The 16,903-nt window shown below is 41.4% G+C and overlaps 1 protein-coding gene across 2 annotated transcripts in view; it reads right to left on the bottom strand.

Annotated features, from left to right (window-relative positions):
- LOC137621504 (myosin-11-like) overlaps window positions 1-16,903 on the bottom strand; it is a 197,660-nt gene that overhangs the window by 68,123 nt on the left and 112,634 nt on the right. For both annotated transcript variants that reach the window (XM_068351856.1, XM_068351857.1), the window contains 3 exons: window positions 15,693-15,779; window positions 13,677-13,793; window positions 3,490-3,707 (listed from right to left, as the gene is read on the bottom strand). In XM_068351856.1, coding sequence (XP_068207957.1) covers window positions 3,490-3,707; window positions 13,677-13,793; window positions 15,693-15,779 — 422 coding nt within the window. The remainder of the gene's footprint in view (window positions 1-3,489; window positions 3,708-13,676; window positions 13,794-15,692; window positions 15,780-16,903) is intronic.

Raw genomic sequence — 16,903 nt, 5'->3', positions numbered from 1 at the left:
CAGTTTCTCATCCTGAGTCTCCAGCATCTCCTCCTGACTCTCCAGCTTCTCCAGCACCTAATACAACATCTCGTCCTGATGATCCAGCTTCTCCAACATCTCATCTTGACTCTGCAGCTTCTTCAACACCTCGTCCTGACTCTCCAGCTTCTCTAGCATCTCACACCGACTCTTCAGCTCCTCTTTCAGTTTCTCATCCTGGATCTCCAGCATCTCATTCTGACTCTCCAGCTTCTTCAACACCTCGTCCTGACTCTCCAGCTTCTCTAGCATCTCACACCGACTCTTCAGCTCCTCTTTCAGTTTCTCATCCTGGATCTCCAGCATCTCATTCTGACTCTCCAGCTTCTTCAACACCTCGTCCTGACTCTCCAGCTTCTCTAGCATATCACACTGACTCTTCAGCTCCTCTTTCAGTTTCTCATCCTGGCTCTCCAACATCTCATCCTAACTCTCCAGCATCTCCTTCTGACTCTCCAGCTCCTCTTCCAGCTTCTCCAGCACCTAATACAACATCTCATCCTGACTCTCCAGCTTCTCCAGCATCTCATCCTGACTCTCCAGCTTCTCCAGTATCTCACCCTGACTCTTCAGCTCCTCTTTCAGTTTCTCATCCTGGCTCTCCAGCATCTCATCCTGACTCTCCGGCATCTCATCCTGACTCCCCAGCTCCTATTCCACCTTCTCCAGCATCTATTCCAGTATCTCACCCTGATGATCCAGCTTCTCCAGCACCTCATCTTGACTCTCCAGCATCTCATCCTGACTCCAGTTTCTCCGCATCTCATCCTGATCCTCCATCTCATCTTCCTTCTCCAACATCTTACACTTCCCCCTCCCAATAAGTCTGTCTCTCAACCAATTTCAGTGTCCCTTCCAGTGTGCAGGCAAACCACAGGAATAAAGGTAAGGAATTGTTATATCTATTACTTATAGTCTACAAGAAGCCTAGCTTGTAATAATAATAATAATAATAATAATAATAATAATAATAATAATAATAATAATAATAATAAAAGAACTGTACTGTATTAGTGTAGATACAATACTGTATAAGGTACAGGTATTTGTATGAATAGTAAGGGCTTGTTTACTCTCTTTTTAAAGTATAATTTTCATACAGTATACAATATGTAAGTATGTAGGTACAGTATGACACGTACAGTACAGTATATAAATCCAATTTATAATGAAAATCAACTTAAGACACACTATAAGAACAGGACTCATTCATAACTAGATGACTTCTTGTATACATTGCGCAACAATAAAGTTTATTCACTGTAAACAGAATGACTGCCTTTCATTGCTGATATAGGCTGAGGAAAGTAACTTTAGTTGCTCTATATGACATCAAAGATTGCAATGCAGAAGACCGAGTTTGGTAGCTGGATCCTTATATCCCAACTCTTGCTAAAAAAAGTACTTTTAAACAATCTTTTTTCAGTTTGGAAATGGCGCTTCATATCGCTGATGCTCTTTAAATTCTTTTATTGGTGATGTAGCTCAGTAGGTAGGTTGCATCATATGATCACTCTAGATGACAGTGTATTTTTGTTCCTTTACAAGCTCAGCCTCTAGTTCCTTATGGGTTTACATTGTGTGATAATGTCTTACACTAAGGTTTATATTACCATATTCTTATGAATCTGGCTGTATAAAAGACTTGAATATCATAATGAAGTCTTTATATTTGCATTAACGCAGTTCTAGTTGCTCTGTGAAATATAAATTATGAGACAGAAGACTGAGTCTGGTAGCTGGATCCTCAAACACCATCTCTCACTGAAACATATATTTTTATACAATATCGTTTTGATTTGGGAAATGGCATTTCTTATTGTAAACGCCCTTAAAATTTTGTTGTTGTTGGTGTGGTATCAGGTTTGCTGGTAAGTTACGTCACATGTTCACTCTAGCTGACAGTGTATTTTCATTTGCTTATAAACTCAGCTTCTAGTTCATCCTGGGTTTGCTTTGTGTGGTAATTTCTTACACTCATGTTTTTATTATCATTATAAGTTTGGCTGTAAAAAAAAAAGGACTCAAACATTATATTGGATTATAAGCCCATCATAAGGATGAGTAGGTTATGCAACTGGTATTTGGTTGATAGAAGCAGTCAAGAATTAAATATCTCGCACATGATGAATAACGGATTGGCATTTACTCTACCATCCTCCCCTTTGTTAAGGGAGGCTGGGGAAGAACTACTTCTTACAGACCTAGTCTGATAAAAATGGTGCTCAGAAATGTAGCTTATCAGAATCAGTGTAAGATACGACATTTAGCTGTACAAATGCTTCATCCCTAGGTGAGGGGGAAGGAAAGAAGTAGAAGAGCCAGTCATTCTAGTTTGCCTCCAGACTTGCATCAAATACATAAAAGTAGATAAGATATTTTCTGTCACTGGGCAACCATCACAGGGCCAATAACAAAAGAGTTGAAAAACTTGTGGGAAAACACTCTAGGATATAAGTCTATGAAGGTTGTTTGGCACTTCCAAACTCCTTCTTCACCTGTCTGGCGGCAAAATTCTTCAAAGTCTAAAGTAGGACCAATATCCCTGTCTTCATGAGCTTTTGTTTGAGCTGGTACCTAGAACCTCAAAATTATAGAAGCATATTTACTTTGATTGTCTTATGAAGCCAGAAAGGAACTTCTTCATCACCTCTTTTTTGGTTCTGCCAGTACTAAGGAAGACATTTACACTCAAGCCTGAGATGGTGAGTCCCCTTCATATAGTACAAAAGAGCGTTATTGGGGCACAAAAAATATATTCTCTTGATTACCACCCCTCGCTTCCTGAAGTCAGAAGGTTTCAAAGCTGGGTCATATGGCAACAGGTTCTGGGTTTTGGTCACTAATTTTGGCAAAAAACTAGAGACCTTTTGCAAACTTTCAGTGGCTTAATACATGTTTGTTCAACTCGCCAACTCTTTTCGCCAAGGCTGCAGCTTTCAAAAAGACAGTCTTGAGAGTCAGATCTCTGTCTGATGCTTTTCTCAAAGTCTCCCAGTGTGGACAAGAATGCTAAAAGCTCTTCGCAAGAATAAACAACTCCCTTAGATTAAACTAATCTTTGGCAGTTTGCAAGGAAGAACTACCAGTATATGTTGAGAGTGGAACGACCACTTCACACTTCACCGACCCTAAAATAAACTCTCTTTGTTGTAAAGACCAACTTCTGAGTTCTCTATATGACTTCTTGGATCTTTTCCTTTTTCAAATAGGGCTGAGATTGATGCCCAGGAGTTACCCAAGTGCTTTACTATAGCTCTGAAATGTATATTCCTGTCTCTGGTTATCCTTAATTCAACTACCAGTAAAGTGCTTGTTTGTCTGATTTGTATCGGGAGTAGAGTATACAATAATACAAAAGATAAATCATGAATTGTTGATAGCTAACACAATAATATTTTAATAAACATAAAAAATTTTCCATCACTCCTTTGGCAGTTTGGAAAATCAAATCATAAACCAAAATACCTTTGTTGCTCTCTCTCTCTTTCCCTCTTACAAAGTTCTTCTTTTTCTTCTTCAAACTTCTTTTTCAAGTCTTCTGCCTGACAACGCATCTGATTCATAAATTTCTCCTCAGCCTCCTTCATAAGGTCCCAATGTTGTGCTTTGAGCTGGCTAATTTCATCTCTATGCTTGGCACTCAAATCTTTCATCTTGCTTTCTAATCCTCGGTAAGTTGATTCCTATATGCAAAATAAAATAGGAGACAAGAAAGAGGTTAATGAATTTGACTTAAACTTGATCAAGAAGACTTGTGAAAATTACCTTGAATAATTGTATGGTATACTGTATAATACTAAAAAGTATTCTGATAGAAATAACTTGTCCATATACAGTACATTATTAAAAAATGGGATCAGAATTTAAAGAGATTCAATAAAATTCCTGATTGTAATATGTAAACGTTACATTGCAAGTATGTAGGAATCATGATGTTCTCTAGCTTAAAATAGATATTTAAATTATTCTCTCAACTCTACACTCTCCCTTCTGAGAATCACCCATCGCAGGAATTCTGCATAATTGGTCTAGGGTCCAGGACTCTACCCCATACTATTAGGGCTATAAGAATATGTATAAAAATGTAAATGATAACACTTATAAATAATTGTAATAAAGAAATATAAAGTGTGAAATAAAAATATAAAATTATTAAATTCAGTAACGAATACCTTCACTTAATTGTCTATATATACTCAGACCATACAGTACCACCTGCACCAAAAAATTCATTCACAATATTTTTTGTGAGGAAAAGTATTATACTGTTTACCTTTTCATATCTTAAGATCAATGAGTAACAAAGGATGAGAAAAACGACTAAATATACAGCAAGAAATTATTCAAGTGCAATGACACAGAAAAAATTATATGGTATAAAAAGAATTTTAAGATAAAATTTGGCAAGAATTCTATTTATCAGATCATCTAAATAAGTTTGACATCAGAGCTTGGGCCATATAGACCAGTACTGAAGCTAGGGAAACCATTCTATGCAAAGGTACATACATACATATACCAAGGCACTTCCCCCAATTTTGGGGGGTAGCCGACATCAAACAAATGAAACAAAAAAGGGGACCCCTCCTCTCACCGTTCCTCCCAGCCTGACAAGGGACTCAACCGAGTTCAGCTGGTACTGCTAGGGGGCCAAAACCCACCCTACCCCCTTATCCACCACAGATGAAGCTTCATAATGCTGAATCTCATACTGCTGCTACCTCCGCGGTCATCCAAGGCACCGGAGGAAGCAGCAGGGCCTACCGGAACTGCGTCACAATCGCTTGCCATTCATTCCTATTTCTAGCACGCTCTCTTGCCTCTCTCCCATCTATCCTCCTATCACCCAGAGCTTTCTTCACTCCATCCATCCACCCAAACCTTGGCCATCCTCTTGTACTTCTCCCAACAACTCTTGCATTCATCACCTTCTTTAGCAGACAGCAATTTTCCATTCTCTCAACATGGCCAAACCACTTCAACACATTCATATCCACTCTAGCTGCTAACTCATTTCTTACACCCGATCTCACCCTCACAACTTTGTTCCTAACCCTATCTACTCGAGATACACCAGCCATACTCCTTAGACACTTCATCTCAAACACATTCAATTTCTGTCTCTCCGTCACTTTCATTCCCCACAACTCAGATCCATAAATCACAGTTCGTACAATCACTTTCTCATACAGAACTCTCTCTACATTCATGCCCAACCCTCTATTTTTTACTACTCCATTATCTGCCCCCAACACTTTGCATCCTTCATTCACTCTCTGACGTACATCTGCTTCCACTCCACCATTTGCTGCAACAACAGACCCCAAGTACTTAAACTGATCCACCTCCTCAAGTAACTCCATTCAACATGACATTCAACCTCGCACCACCTTCCCTTCTCGTACATCTCATAACCTTACTCATACCCACATTAACTCTCAACTTCCTTCACTCACACACCCTTCCAAATTCTGTCACTAATCGGCCAGGCTTCTCTTCCGCGTCTGCAACCAGTACAGTATCATCAGCAAACAACAACTGATTTTCCTCCCATTCATGGTCATTCTCGTCTACCAGTTTCAATCCTCGTCCAAGCACTCGAGCATTCACCTCTCCCACCACTCCATCAACATACAAGTTAAACAACCACGGCGACATCACACATCCCTGTCTCAGCCCCACTCTCACCGGAAACCAATCGCTCACATCATTTCCTATCCTAACACATGCTTTACTACTTTTGTAGAAACTTTTCACTGCTAGCAACAAGTATCCCGTATTTCATATAATCAGTTATCCACAATAACAATGAAATAATAAGTACCTGGTAAGGAAGTCGACTTGAACCGTTACTCTGCCTTTAATAAGATCGTCTTCCTTACTGAGCGCAGCGTTCCTCTTGGGAGGCTGAATCAACTCAAAGGTGCTAAAGTATACAGGGCTGCAACCCATACTAAAGGACCTCATCACAACCTTTAACCTCGGCGCTTCTCAAGAAAGAATTGACCACCCGCCAAATCAACAAGGATGTGGAAGGCTTCTTAGCCGACCGTACAACCCATAAAAAGTATTCAAGAGAAAGGTTAAAAGGTTATGGGATTATGGGAATGTAGTGGCTGAGCCCTCGCCTACTACTGCATTCGTTGCCACGAATGGTCCCAGGGTGTAGCAGTACTCGTAAAGAGACTGGACATCTTTGAGATAGAATGATGCGAACACTGACTTGCTTCTCCAATAGGTTGCATCCATAACACTCTGCAGAGAATGGTTCTGTTAGAAGGCCACTGAAGTAGCCACAGCTCCCACTTCATGTGTCCTTACCTTCAGCAAAGCAAGGTCTTCTTCCTTCAGATGAGAATGTGTTTCTCTAATCAGAAGCCTGAATAGTAAGAAACTGAGTTCTTAGAACTTGGAAAAGAAGGTTTCTTGATGGCACACTATAAGGCTTCTGATTGTCCTTGTAAAGGTTAAGACCTTTTTAGATAGTACCTAAGAGCTCTAACTGGGCAAAGTACTCTCTTCAGATCATTCCCCACCAAGTTGGACAGGCTTGGGATCTCGAACGACTTAGGCCAAAGACGTGAAGGAAGCTCGTTTAGCAAAAACCGAGCTGCAAGGAACATGTAGCCGTTTCAGATGTGAAAACAATGATCCTGCTGAAGGCGTGGGTCTCACTTACTCTCTTAGCTGTTGTCAAGCACACGAGGAAAAGAGTTTTTAATGTGAGGTCCTAAAAAGAGGCTGATTGGAGAGGTTCAAATCTTGATGACATAAGGAACCTTAGGACCACGTCTAGATTCCAGCCTGGAGTGGACAACCGACGTTCCTTTGAGGTCTCAAAAGACCTAGGGAGGTCCTGTAGATCTTTGTTGGTGGAAAGATCCAAGCCTCTGTGGCGGAAAACCGCTGCCAACATACTTCTGTAACCCTTGATCGTAGGAGCTGAAAGGGATCTTACTTTCCTTAGATATAACAGGAAGTCAGCAATCTGGGTTACAGTGGTACTGGTTGAGGAAACTGCATTGGTCTTGTACCAGCTACGGAAGACTTCCCCTTGAGACTGATAGATTCTGAGAGTGGATGTACTCCTTGCTTTGGCAATCGTTCTGGCTGCCTCCTTCGAAAAGCCCCTAGCTCTTGAGAGTCTTTCGAAAGTCTGAAGGCAGTCAGACGAAGAGCGTGGAGGATTGGGTGTACCTTCTTTACGTGAGGTAGACTTAGAAGGTTCACTCCTAGAGGAAGAGTCCTGGGAATGTCGACCAGCCATTGCAGTACCTCTAAGAACCATTCTCTCGCGGACCAGAGCGGAGCCAACCAACGTCAGCCGTGTCCCTTTGTGAGAGGAGAACTTCTGAAGTACCCTGTTGACAATCTTGAACGGCGGGAATGCATACAGGTCGAGATGGAACCAATCCAGCAGAAAAGCATCCACGTGAACTGCTGCTGGGTCTGGAATCGGAGAACAATACAACAGGAGTCTCTAGGTTATCGAGGTAGTGAACAGATCTATGGTTGGCTGACCCCACAGGGCCCAAAGTCTGTTGCAAACATTCTTGAGAAGGGTCCACTCTGTGGGGATGACCTGACCCTTCCGTCTGAGGTGATCTGCCATGACATTCATACCGCCCTGAATGAACCTCGTTACCAGTTAGCTTTCGATCTTTAGACCAGATGAGTAGGTCCCTTGCGATCTAGAACAACTTCCACGAAAGAGTCCCTCCCTGCTTGAAGATGTAAGCCAGGGCTGTGGTGTTGTCAGAGTCCACCTCCACCACTTTGTTAAGCTGGAGGGACTTGAAGTTTATCAAGGCCAGAATAACCGCCAACAACTCCTTGCAATTGATGTGAAGTGTCCTTTGCTCCTGATTCCATGTTCCCGAGCATTCTTGTCCGTCCAAAGTCGCACCCCAGCCCGTGTCTGATGCGTCCGAGAGGAGACGGCGGTCGTGTTTCTGAACAGCCAAAGGTAGACTTCCTTGAGAAGAAAGCTGTTCTTACACCACGCGAGAGAAGACCTCCTCTCTTCGGAAACAGGAACTGAGACCGTCTCTAGCGTCATGTCCTTTATCCAGTGAGCAGCTAGATGATACTGAAGGGGGGGGAGGTGGAGTCTCCCTAACACGATGAACAGGGCCAGCGATGAAAGTGTCCCTGTTAGACTCATCCACTACCTGACTGAGCATCGGTTCCTTCTCAGCATGCTCTGGATGCATTCTAGGGCTTGGAAGATCCTTGGGGCCGACGGAAAAGTCCGAAAAGCTCGACTCTGAAGATCCATACCCAAGGAGACAATGGTCTGGGATGGAACGAGCTGAGACTCCTCAAAATTGACCAGGAGGCCCAGTTCCTTGGTCAGATCCATAGTCCATTTGAAAATCTCCAGACAGCGACGACTTGTGGGAGCTCTTAAAAGCCAGTCGTCTGACGGAGCCGGACACAAGATCATGGTACTGCTGCACAGTCTGTGAACTGTCAATCATGGGCAAGCGAGGAAGTACAGTGACAACCCGAATCTGTCTAGACTGTCTGGGTCGTACAGACAACTCCTTATCGGGTTGCTGAGGTTGCCGCACTGCGTCACAACAAGTCACTTCTGTTGGTTGTTGAACGTCTTCCCCGTGACACATTGACTCCGTAAACAAAAAATCCTCTAACAAGGACTAAGCTTGGACTGCATGTCTTGCAACACAGCTCAAGGTCTATGGGAGCAGGTGTGGTAACAGACGGGATTAGCGACTGAAGTGGAACCATTACCTTCCCTGAAAGCATGTTACGCTTAAATAAAAGTCCATAGGAGGCTATGCAGCTAAAGGCTCCCTCCAATGACAGAGTCCTCAAGGGAATATCAGAAGGAGGGAGAAAAGAACTTTCTCATCTACAGGGACCATATCCTAGAAAAGCTAAGTTCTCTCAGTGAGGGTTCACTGGTGCAAAAGCAGCAGACTAGAAGGCAACGTTATGAAACTGCTTGACAGTCTAGTGAGTTGGCAACAACCAAAGATGTGTGACTGAGAAGCATGCGGTAAGGTATGCAGAGCATGTTGTATGCAGAGTATGCTGTATGCAGAGCATGCTGAATGTAGAGCATGTTGTATGCAGAGCATGCTGAATCCAGAGCATGCTGAATGCAGAGCATGTTGTATGCAGAGCATGCTGAATGCAGAGCATGCTGTATGCAGAGCATGCTGTATGCAGAGCATGTTGTATGCAGAGCATGCTGTATGCAGAGCATGCTGTATGTAGAGCATGTTGTATGCAGAGCATGCTGAATGCAGAGCATGCTGTATGCAGAGCATGTAGTATGCAGAGCATGCTGTAAGCAGAGCATGCTGTATGTAGAGCGTGTGCATGGCGTTTAACATTTCTCAGAAATTCCATGACCAGTGCTAGAGTGCTTTATGCATGCTTGCATGGGGTTTAAATATCAACATAATATTTACCTTACATTCATAACTCATGATTCATATTTTTTGCCATATTCTGCGATATTGTTAAAAACATATTGCAAGGAATACAAATATATTTTTATAAGTAAAACAAATAACCTCCATTATCATAAGGTTTGAAAATGGAGGTAAGGTATGCTGAACAGCAGAGTCAGAACGAGCTGGAACAACAATAGTTGAGGTTTCCTCTTCAAGACTCTGTTGAGGGAACACCTGAGGCTCAGTCTGCAAAGGCTGATCAAAGGAAGTAGCAGAAGGTAGGCGCATGGGTGGAGGAGGCTGACTCCTGGCATGAGTGGCTGAACCCAAGGGTTGCGCTTGCTGAGCGGTTGGCGGAAGCGGAGTAGCAAGTTCCTGTTCCTGTGGTGTGAGCGGAGCGCGATGAGGTAGAGGCTGCGCAGAACAAGGTAAATGTCTCGCAAGCTGAGGCTCCTGAGGCGCAAGGCTAAGGTGTAGTGGTGCTTGCCTTGTGGAGGGTTGAGCTCGCTGCAGCGAGAGCTGAGGAGACTGACTCAAGGACGGGAGAGGTTGTTGTACCTCAACCGAGTGTTGCATCACTGGTGGAGCAGCAAGTGGAGGCGGAGGAAGAGAGGTATAATCCTCCTGATCCCATTGTAAAGGTTGCCTTAAAGAAGGCGGAGGCTGAGCACCACTGGGAACAGCCAACTCAGAACGTGGCTCAACATCGTACGCCTGGCAGGTGGTACTGCGATCAGGCGGAGCGAGCGCAGGCGGAGGAAGAGAGGTATAATCCTCCTGATCCCATTGTAAAGGTTGCCTTAAAGAAGGCGGAGGCTGAGCACCACTGGGAACAGCCAACTCAGAACGTGGCTCAACATCGTACGCCTGGCAGGTGGTACTGCGATCAGGCGGAGCGAGCGCAGGCGGAGGAAGAGAGGTATAATCCTCCTGATCCCATTGTAAAGGTTGCCTTAAAGAAGGCGGAGGCTGAGCACCACTGGGAACAGCCAACTCAGAACGTGGCTCAACATCGTACGCCTGGCAGGTGGTACTGCGATCAGGCGGAGCGAGCGCAGGCGGAGGGAGTGTAGGCGGAGGAGGAGGCGCAACACTCTCAGCCCGACACTCACGCATCAAGACCGAAAGTTGTGACTGCATGGACTGCAGTAGAGTAAACTTGGGGTCGGCAGACACTAAGGTCTGCTGAGGTAAAGCCTTAACAGCAGAGATCTGTTGCGGCAGAACCTTACTCCTCTTAGGCGGAGTGCATTCAACTGAGGAGAGTCAGAGCTAACCCAAAGACTGCATCCGGGTTGTTGAACTCTAACTTCGTACGTCTGGCATAGGTCTGGACTTTATGTTTAAGAGGTATGAGACCTGAGACCAGCGTTTTCTCCCCTAAATTTCTTCTGCAGACGAGCAAAATAAGGGCTCAATCGTCTGCGGGTGGGAGTGACGGTCTCAGTAAGACACGCCCACAACCACCGAGGATACTTCTGTGCGCCGATCAAGGCCTGCTGCACCCTTTTGTCCTTCGACATTGCTTCTCCCCTGGGCTTGGGAGCTTGCAAGAGGTCCCGGACTGGGAGAACGACTGGCGCGCACAGAAGTACCCTCACGCACAACACTGACACACTTTGCGCTAATCACTTATCACTTTGATTTTCTGTTTGCACTTATTTCACTGAACTCGAAACTTTAAGTGGTTTGTACCTGAAACACGCAATTCTATCCTTTCACAAAAGTTAGTAATTGCGAAAACAGAATTACAATGTAACAGAAAAATCTAATGAAAGATAAATAATTCAGTGGCTGGAAAGAGACTAAACACTAGATCACTCTAGAAACGTTTACTTTCTTCCCCTAAAGAGACTAGGGAGAAGAGCAAAAAACGATAACAACGTTACTCGTACGCCTGGCAGGCTTGAATGAAACGTTTACTCTTTCTCCCTCCGTCTCTATCTCTCTCTCTCTCTCTCTCTCTCTCTCTCTTGACTTAGAACCTGAGAGAAGAGCCCAATCATATATATCGTTAAAACATATTATTGTTAAAGGAAAAAACTGAAAAATTTCCCAAAATGAAAAGTTCCTTTATTAGGATTAAAACCATTAAGTTAAGAAAGAATGAACAAAACGCTAGACACGGTTACTCTTACTGCAATGTGAAACCGTGAAAATTCTTTCTCTATCGTAACGATAGAGTGCAAGTTGAACGTTCTGAACGTCAACAACTGCAGAGACAAAACAAAACGTTAGTTCAACTTTGAAACAGTACTAGACTATCAAAGAAATTCTTTCAAAGACATTAATAGCATAATATGTTAACAGGTAAAACCGAAATGACGGGCTCAATGTTAATTAACTTCGGTACTAAGAAAAGACCGCCTACTATTAGGAAGGTCGAAAATAAACAAATATAAAAATTAATTTTAATAAGTTTATAAAAAAAAAAGGAAGTTAATCGAAGAGGCCTATAAGAGGCGGAGAGATATAAAATAAATCTATAACTTTTGTCAAGCAAAATTAAGAAAGAGAGTCTATACTCTCTTAGACACCAACACTACCGTCTAAGGGAAGGGTCGGCCATTTAAAGGTGAAAGAGAGTTCATACTCTCTTCGTCACCATAATTAATCAAATTAATTCCAAAAGCTAACTAAGCTAATATAGAAGTTTCCAGTAAGGCGACAGCCGAAATCAAAGAGAAATACTTCACCAGTCGTGAAAATACTCCAAGAACATAAGCGTATTCCAGAACGTCTTGCCGGAAGCACGACAGAGGAATAATTGAGGAGGTGTCAACAAGAAGTACTTGAGTACCTGGCCACAGGTGGCGCTGGTAAGTACACCCCCTTCTAGTATTGCGATAGCTGGCGTATCCCTCCATAGAATTCTGTCGGGCAACGGAGTTGACAGCTACATGATTATCGGGTAAGTTTAATATTGAAAAAATCTGATTCATAATACCCCTACCTCTTCTAAAACCACCCTGTACTTCTAAGATTGCATTCTCTGTTTTATCATTAATCCTATTTATCAGTACTCTACCATACACTTTTCCAATTGCACTCAACAAACTAATGCCCCTTGAATTACAACACTCATGCACATCTCCCTTACCCTTATATAGTGGTACAATACACGCACAAACCCAATCTACTGGTACCATTGACAACACAAAACACCTATTAAACTATCTCACCAACCATTCAAGTACAGTCACACCCCCCTTCCTTCAACATCTCAGCTCTCACACCATCCATACCAGATGCTTTTCCAACTCTCGTTTCATCTAGTGCTCTCCTCATTTCCTCTCTTGTAATCTCTCTCTCATTCTCATCTCCCATCACCAGCACCTCAACACCTGCAACAGCAATTATATCTGTCTCCCTATTATCCTCAACATTCAGTAAACTGTCAAAATAACAGGGAAAGGAGAACCACACACCTGCACTATGAAGTAAAAACTAGATGGGATTAGGTAGTAAAATGAAAGAAAGAAAGCAGTAACAGAGCTAAAGTAGATAGCTAAATTTTGGATGAACCAGCTAATGCATGAATTGACACTACAAAAAAGGTTAAATAATCCTTACAGAGCCTAACCCTTAAGTAAACCCTAAACAGCCCTAACCATTAAGTAAATCATACAGAGACCTAAAGCATAAGTAATCCCTAAAGAGCCCTAACCCTTAAGCAATCCCCACACAGTCATAAGCCTTAAGTAATCCCTACAGAGCCCTAACTCTTAAGTAATCCCTACAGAGCCTTAATCCTTGAATAATTCATAGAAAGCCTTAACCCTTAAGTAATCCCTAAAGACCCCTAACCCTTAAGCAATCCCTACAAAGCCCTAGTCCTTTTATGACTAACAAAAGTTATGGTACATTCCATTAATGAGACTGTTCTGGAGATATCTTCCCCTGGCCCTGCATCCACATTTGATGGAATGATTATTTAAGAGATATACATCCCCTGCTTTGACTAAATTAGATAATGTCCTTTACTTTTAAAGGAAAGGTAGATTTCGTAAGTTAACTAACATGTACAAGTCAGTGAGTGATTTTTTTGCTTTATCCCCTCTTTTCTACATTTTACTTTCAGTTTATAAATATCCCCTCTGATATTCATACAAGGTCCAAGAAAATAACAGTATTATAAGACTAAAATTGGTGGTCATGAGAAAGTTATTAATTCTGACATAATTTCTGTGGATGAAAAAGTAATTAGCCATATACAGTGGATCTTACCTTTATAGATTTTGTCTTCTGTTGAAACCATTTCTCTCTTTTATCTTGCTCTGTAGATACAATTCTTTCTCTTACATTTTTCAACTCTTGGCTGTGCCTCTCTTCAGCCAGTTTTATCTGAAAATTTGATCCATTTACAGTCTGAAAATTTTTTTTTCAAGTTTATGGAAATTAATGCAAATATGAAATTACATACGATAAAACATTTAAAAGCAAAGAATGAGAAATATAGCCAACATGAAAAAGAAAGCTTCAAATTATAGTATCATAAAATCTATCATTTCAATGTTTCCCGATTATTCATTTGATGCAGTATATGCTTCTAAAATACAGCTTAGATAACAGAAATACTGTATATAAAATCTCAAGCAGACCGGAATGGTATTTCAAGTGATATTTTCTATCTGAATTTGTCATAATCATCTAGAAGTGTTGAGCCTCTTGTTCCCTAGGATGAGACTCTAACCAACATAATTTCTTGTATTAAAATTCCGAGGTAAAACCTTGTTCAATAATGATTGTAGAAGTGCTTATTTGGAAAACCAGGCAGCCTATCATCTTTGGAAGGGTAACATATCATACTTGGCTTGGAATAACTATATTCAGCTAAGAGCTGTTGCTCAGGGCTTTGTCCAATGGAAAAGGCAACCCTTTGGGATGAAGTGTTTGACAATAAGCAGAGTAACATATAGGAGTGTAGTTTAAAATATGAAAAACTTGGAGAGAGTTAGCTTCTATGGAATGCCTGTGTTGTCAGTATACAAAGCAAACATAATACAAGTACAATTGTTTTTGAGTGCCACATGAAGCAAAATGCAGGCATTTGAATTTTCATATTGACAGAAATTCCCAAGTGCGAGGGGATGTGACAAGACAAAATTATTGTAAATTAGCTTGGCTGTGATGAAATGATGCTTGTGAAGAATCTTTATTTTTCCAATAAGTGTATATGAGAAGGACAAATCTATGCTGCACATATATTTTAACAATACTGAACTTTGGTGATTGATATTTTTTCACGATACGAATGTTAACTGAATTACCTGTTCCTGGGGACTTTGTACTGAATTCATATGGGGGTGTGCAACATGTGAACATTTCTTGTTTTTCAAATTTGATTTTTCTTTTAACCTAATTATTGTGGGACTGAGGTGAAGATGGATACTGTACTAGTTTTTTCATTACAATATAAATTTAGTTATTTGATTAATTTTTCTTATTAAATATGTTTTTTATAATCCTCTTTCAATAAATTTCCTCCTAGAGGTTGATTCACATGCCAGCCTATAAATACATTAAGAATGTAATTTTTTTTTCTCCTAGTGTTCTCAAGGTTTACCTAAACTTGAAAAAAAAATCATACCTGGAAAGCATACTGCTTTATTTATTTAGAACTTGGCGCAGATTATGGTGGAGAGAGACGAAATACTCAAGAAAAAATAATAGGGAAGTAAGGTTCTAGCTGGGTCCCCTTGCCCAGTATAAAATCAAGGGGTGGTGCCCAGTGCCCAATTCATTGATTGTTTACCTTTTACCCAGATTTCTGGGTATTCCACCATTTCTTTTTGTGTAGAGAAACATTTAAGTCAGGTCGGCATTCAGACACTAGGCAGTCTGCGTTCTATATCTGGCCGCAGTCCGCAAACCACTACATAATAATCCACTTAACCACAAACTTACCTTTCAATGAGTTTATGCTGTTACAAGTGAGATTACTCACAAGAAAAACATAACATTAATCACAAAAGAAAGTAAGAAAAGATCCAACAGTTAAAAGAGCAGTGCTACAGTAAGCAGATTGTTGCAGCCATGGACAAAAGAAGTTATTTTGTAAAAGAAAGTCACCAGGGCTTTCTCCTCACACCACCTGTCATTAACCAACTACCTACCTTGTTTACGATTTAATGACCATTCCAATGCCGCTGAAAAGACATATCCCTATTTCAAAAGACGTAAGATTTGTATAAGCATAAGAACAAATATTACCATGTACTAATTTAATACTGCACATTTTACCTTATCAGAATGTTTCTTTTCTGCTACTCTCATGCTCTTCTGCATTTCCTCACATTGCTCAGTCAATAATTTCTTGTCATCCAAAAGCTGAAATAATCAGTAAAGAAGTATGTAATATATGAGACAGCAATAAAGACTATTTAGTCTTGAAAGTTTATTGCATGTTTATAAAACATGCAATAGAATTTAGGCTAACAACAATTCAACTAGTTTATGGAATTTGGACCATATGGCCCAGTACTGCAGTAGAAGAGGGTATTCAGAGCTGAATGATCTGACAGTTGCACAATAAGTAATAGGGAAAGAAATAAGCAGAAACTGAGGTACAATAGAAGACTAACAAGTAATAACAGTTGGAGGGCCAAAGGAAAGCTGCAAAGAAACTTACAATGCACATCATATCTTTATATGACTGTTATATCTAAATTTCACAATACGGTATATAATATATTTACTCAGAAATGACAAATTTGGAAGTAATTTGTATTTCTTCCTAACGATACAAACCTGGAGCTATTTATAAGGGATATTACTTTCTACGAAGTTGAAAGACAAGCCCTTAGATTTTTAGCAAGGGATAGATAACAACCCCAATAGCTGAGCACCCACTTTGCTTGTAGGCAGAACTTTCTTAGAGGATAGGTACTGGCTGGCCAATCTGAATAAATAGCTCCAGGTTTGTATCGTTAAGGAAAAATACAAATTACTTCCCAATTTACCCCCTGTGGCCGCGGGGGCATGAAAACAAGAATAGTGCCAGCGTTATCCCTGCGTGTCGTAAGAGGCGACTAAAAGGGACGGGACGAGGGGGCTAGGAACCTCCTCTCCTGTATCTACATCCTGTGAGACATCGACAAGGAGATGGAGCTGGGGGGAGAGTGACTGCTCCCCGCACTCTAGTTTTGGGGTGTTTGAATGTGCGTGGATGTAGAACGATAGAGAGTAAAAGATGTGAGATTGGAAGTATGTTTAGGAATAGAAGGATGGATGTATTAGCCTTGTGTGAGAGGAAGATAAAAGGAAAGGGTGAAGTGATGTTTGGTGAAATGTCTGGTAGAGTGTCTGGGATTGAAAGGGGAAGAGCGAGAGAGGGTGTGGCTTTATTGCCGAGTGAATGGATGACAGGTAAAGTAGTGGAATGGAAGGAGATATCATCTAGGTTAATGTGGGTAAGGGTTAGGTTGGGTAAGGAATGTTGGGCGTTTGTCAGT

The sequence above is a fragment of the Palaemon carinicauda genome, chromosome 28 (genome assembly GCF_036898095.1).
Source record: "Palaemon carinicauda isolate YSFRI2023 chromosome 28, ASM3689809v2, whole genome shotgun sequence".
NCBI lineage: Eukaryota > Metazoa > Arthropoda > Malacostraca > Decapoda > Palaemonidae > Palaemon > Palaemon carinicauda.
This window is presented reverse-complemented; position numbering and strand designations above follow the sequence as displayed.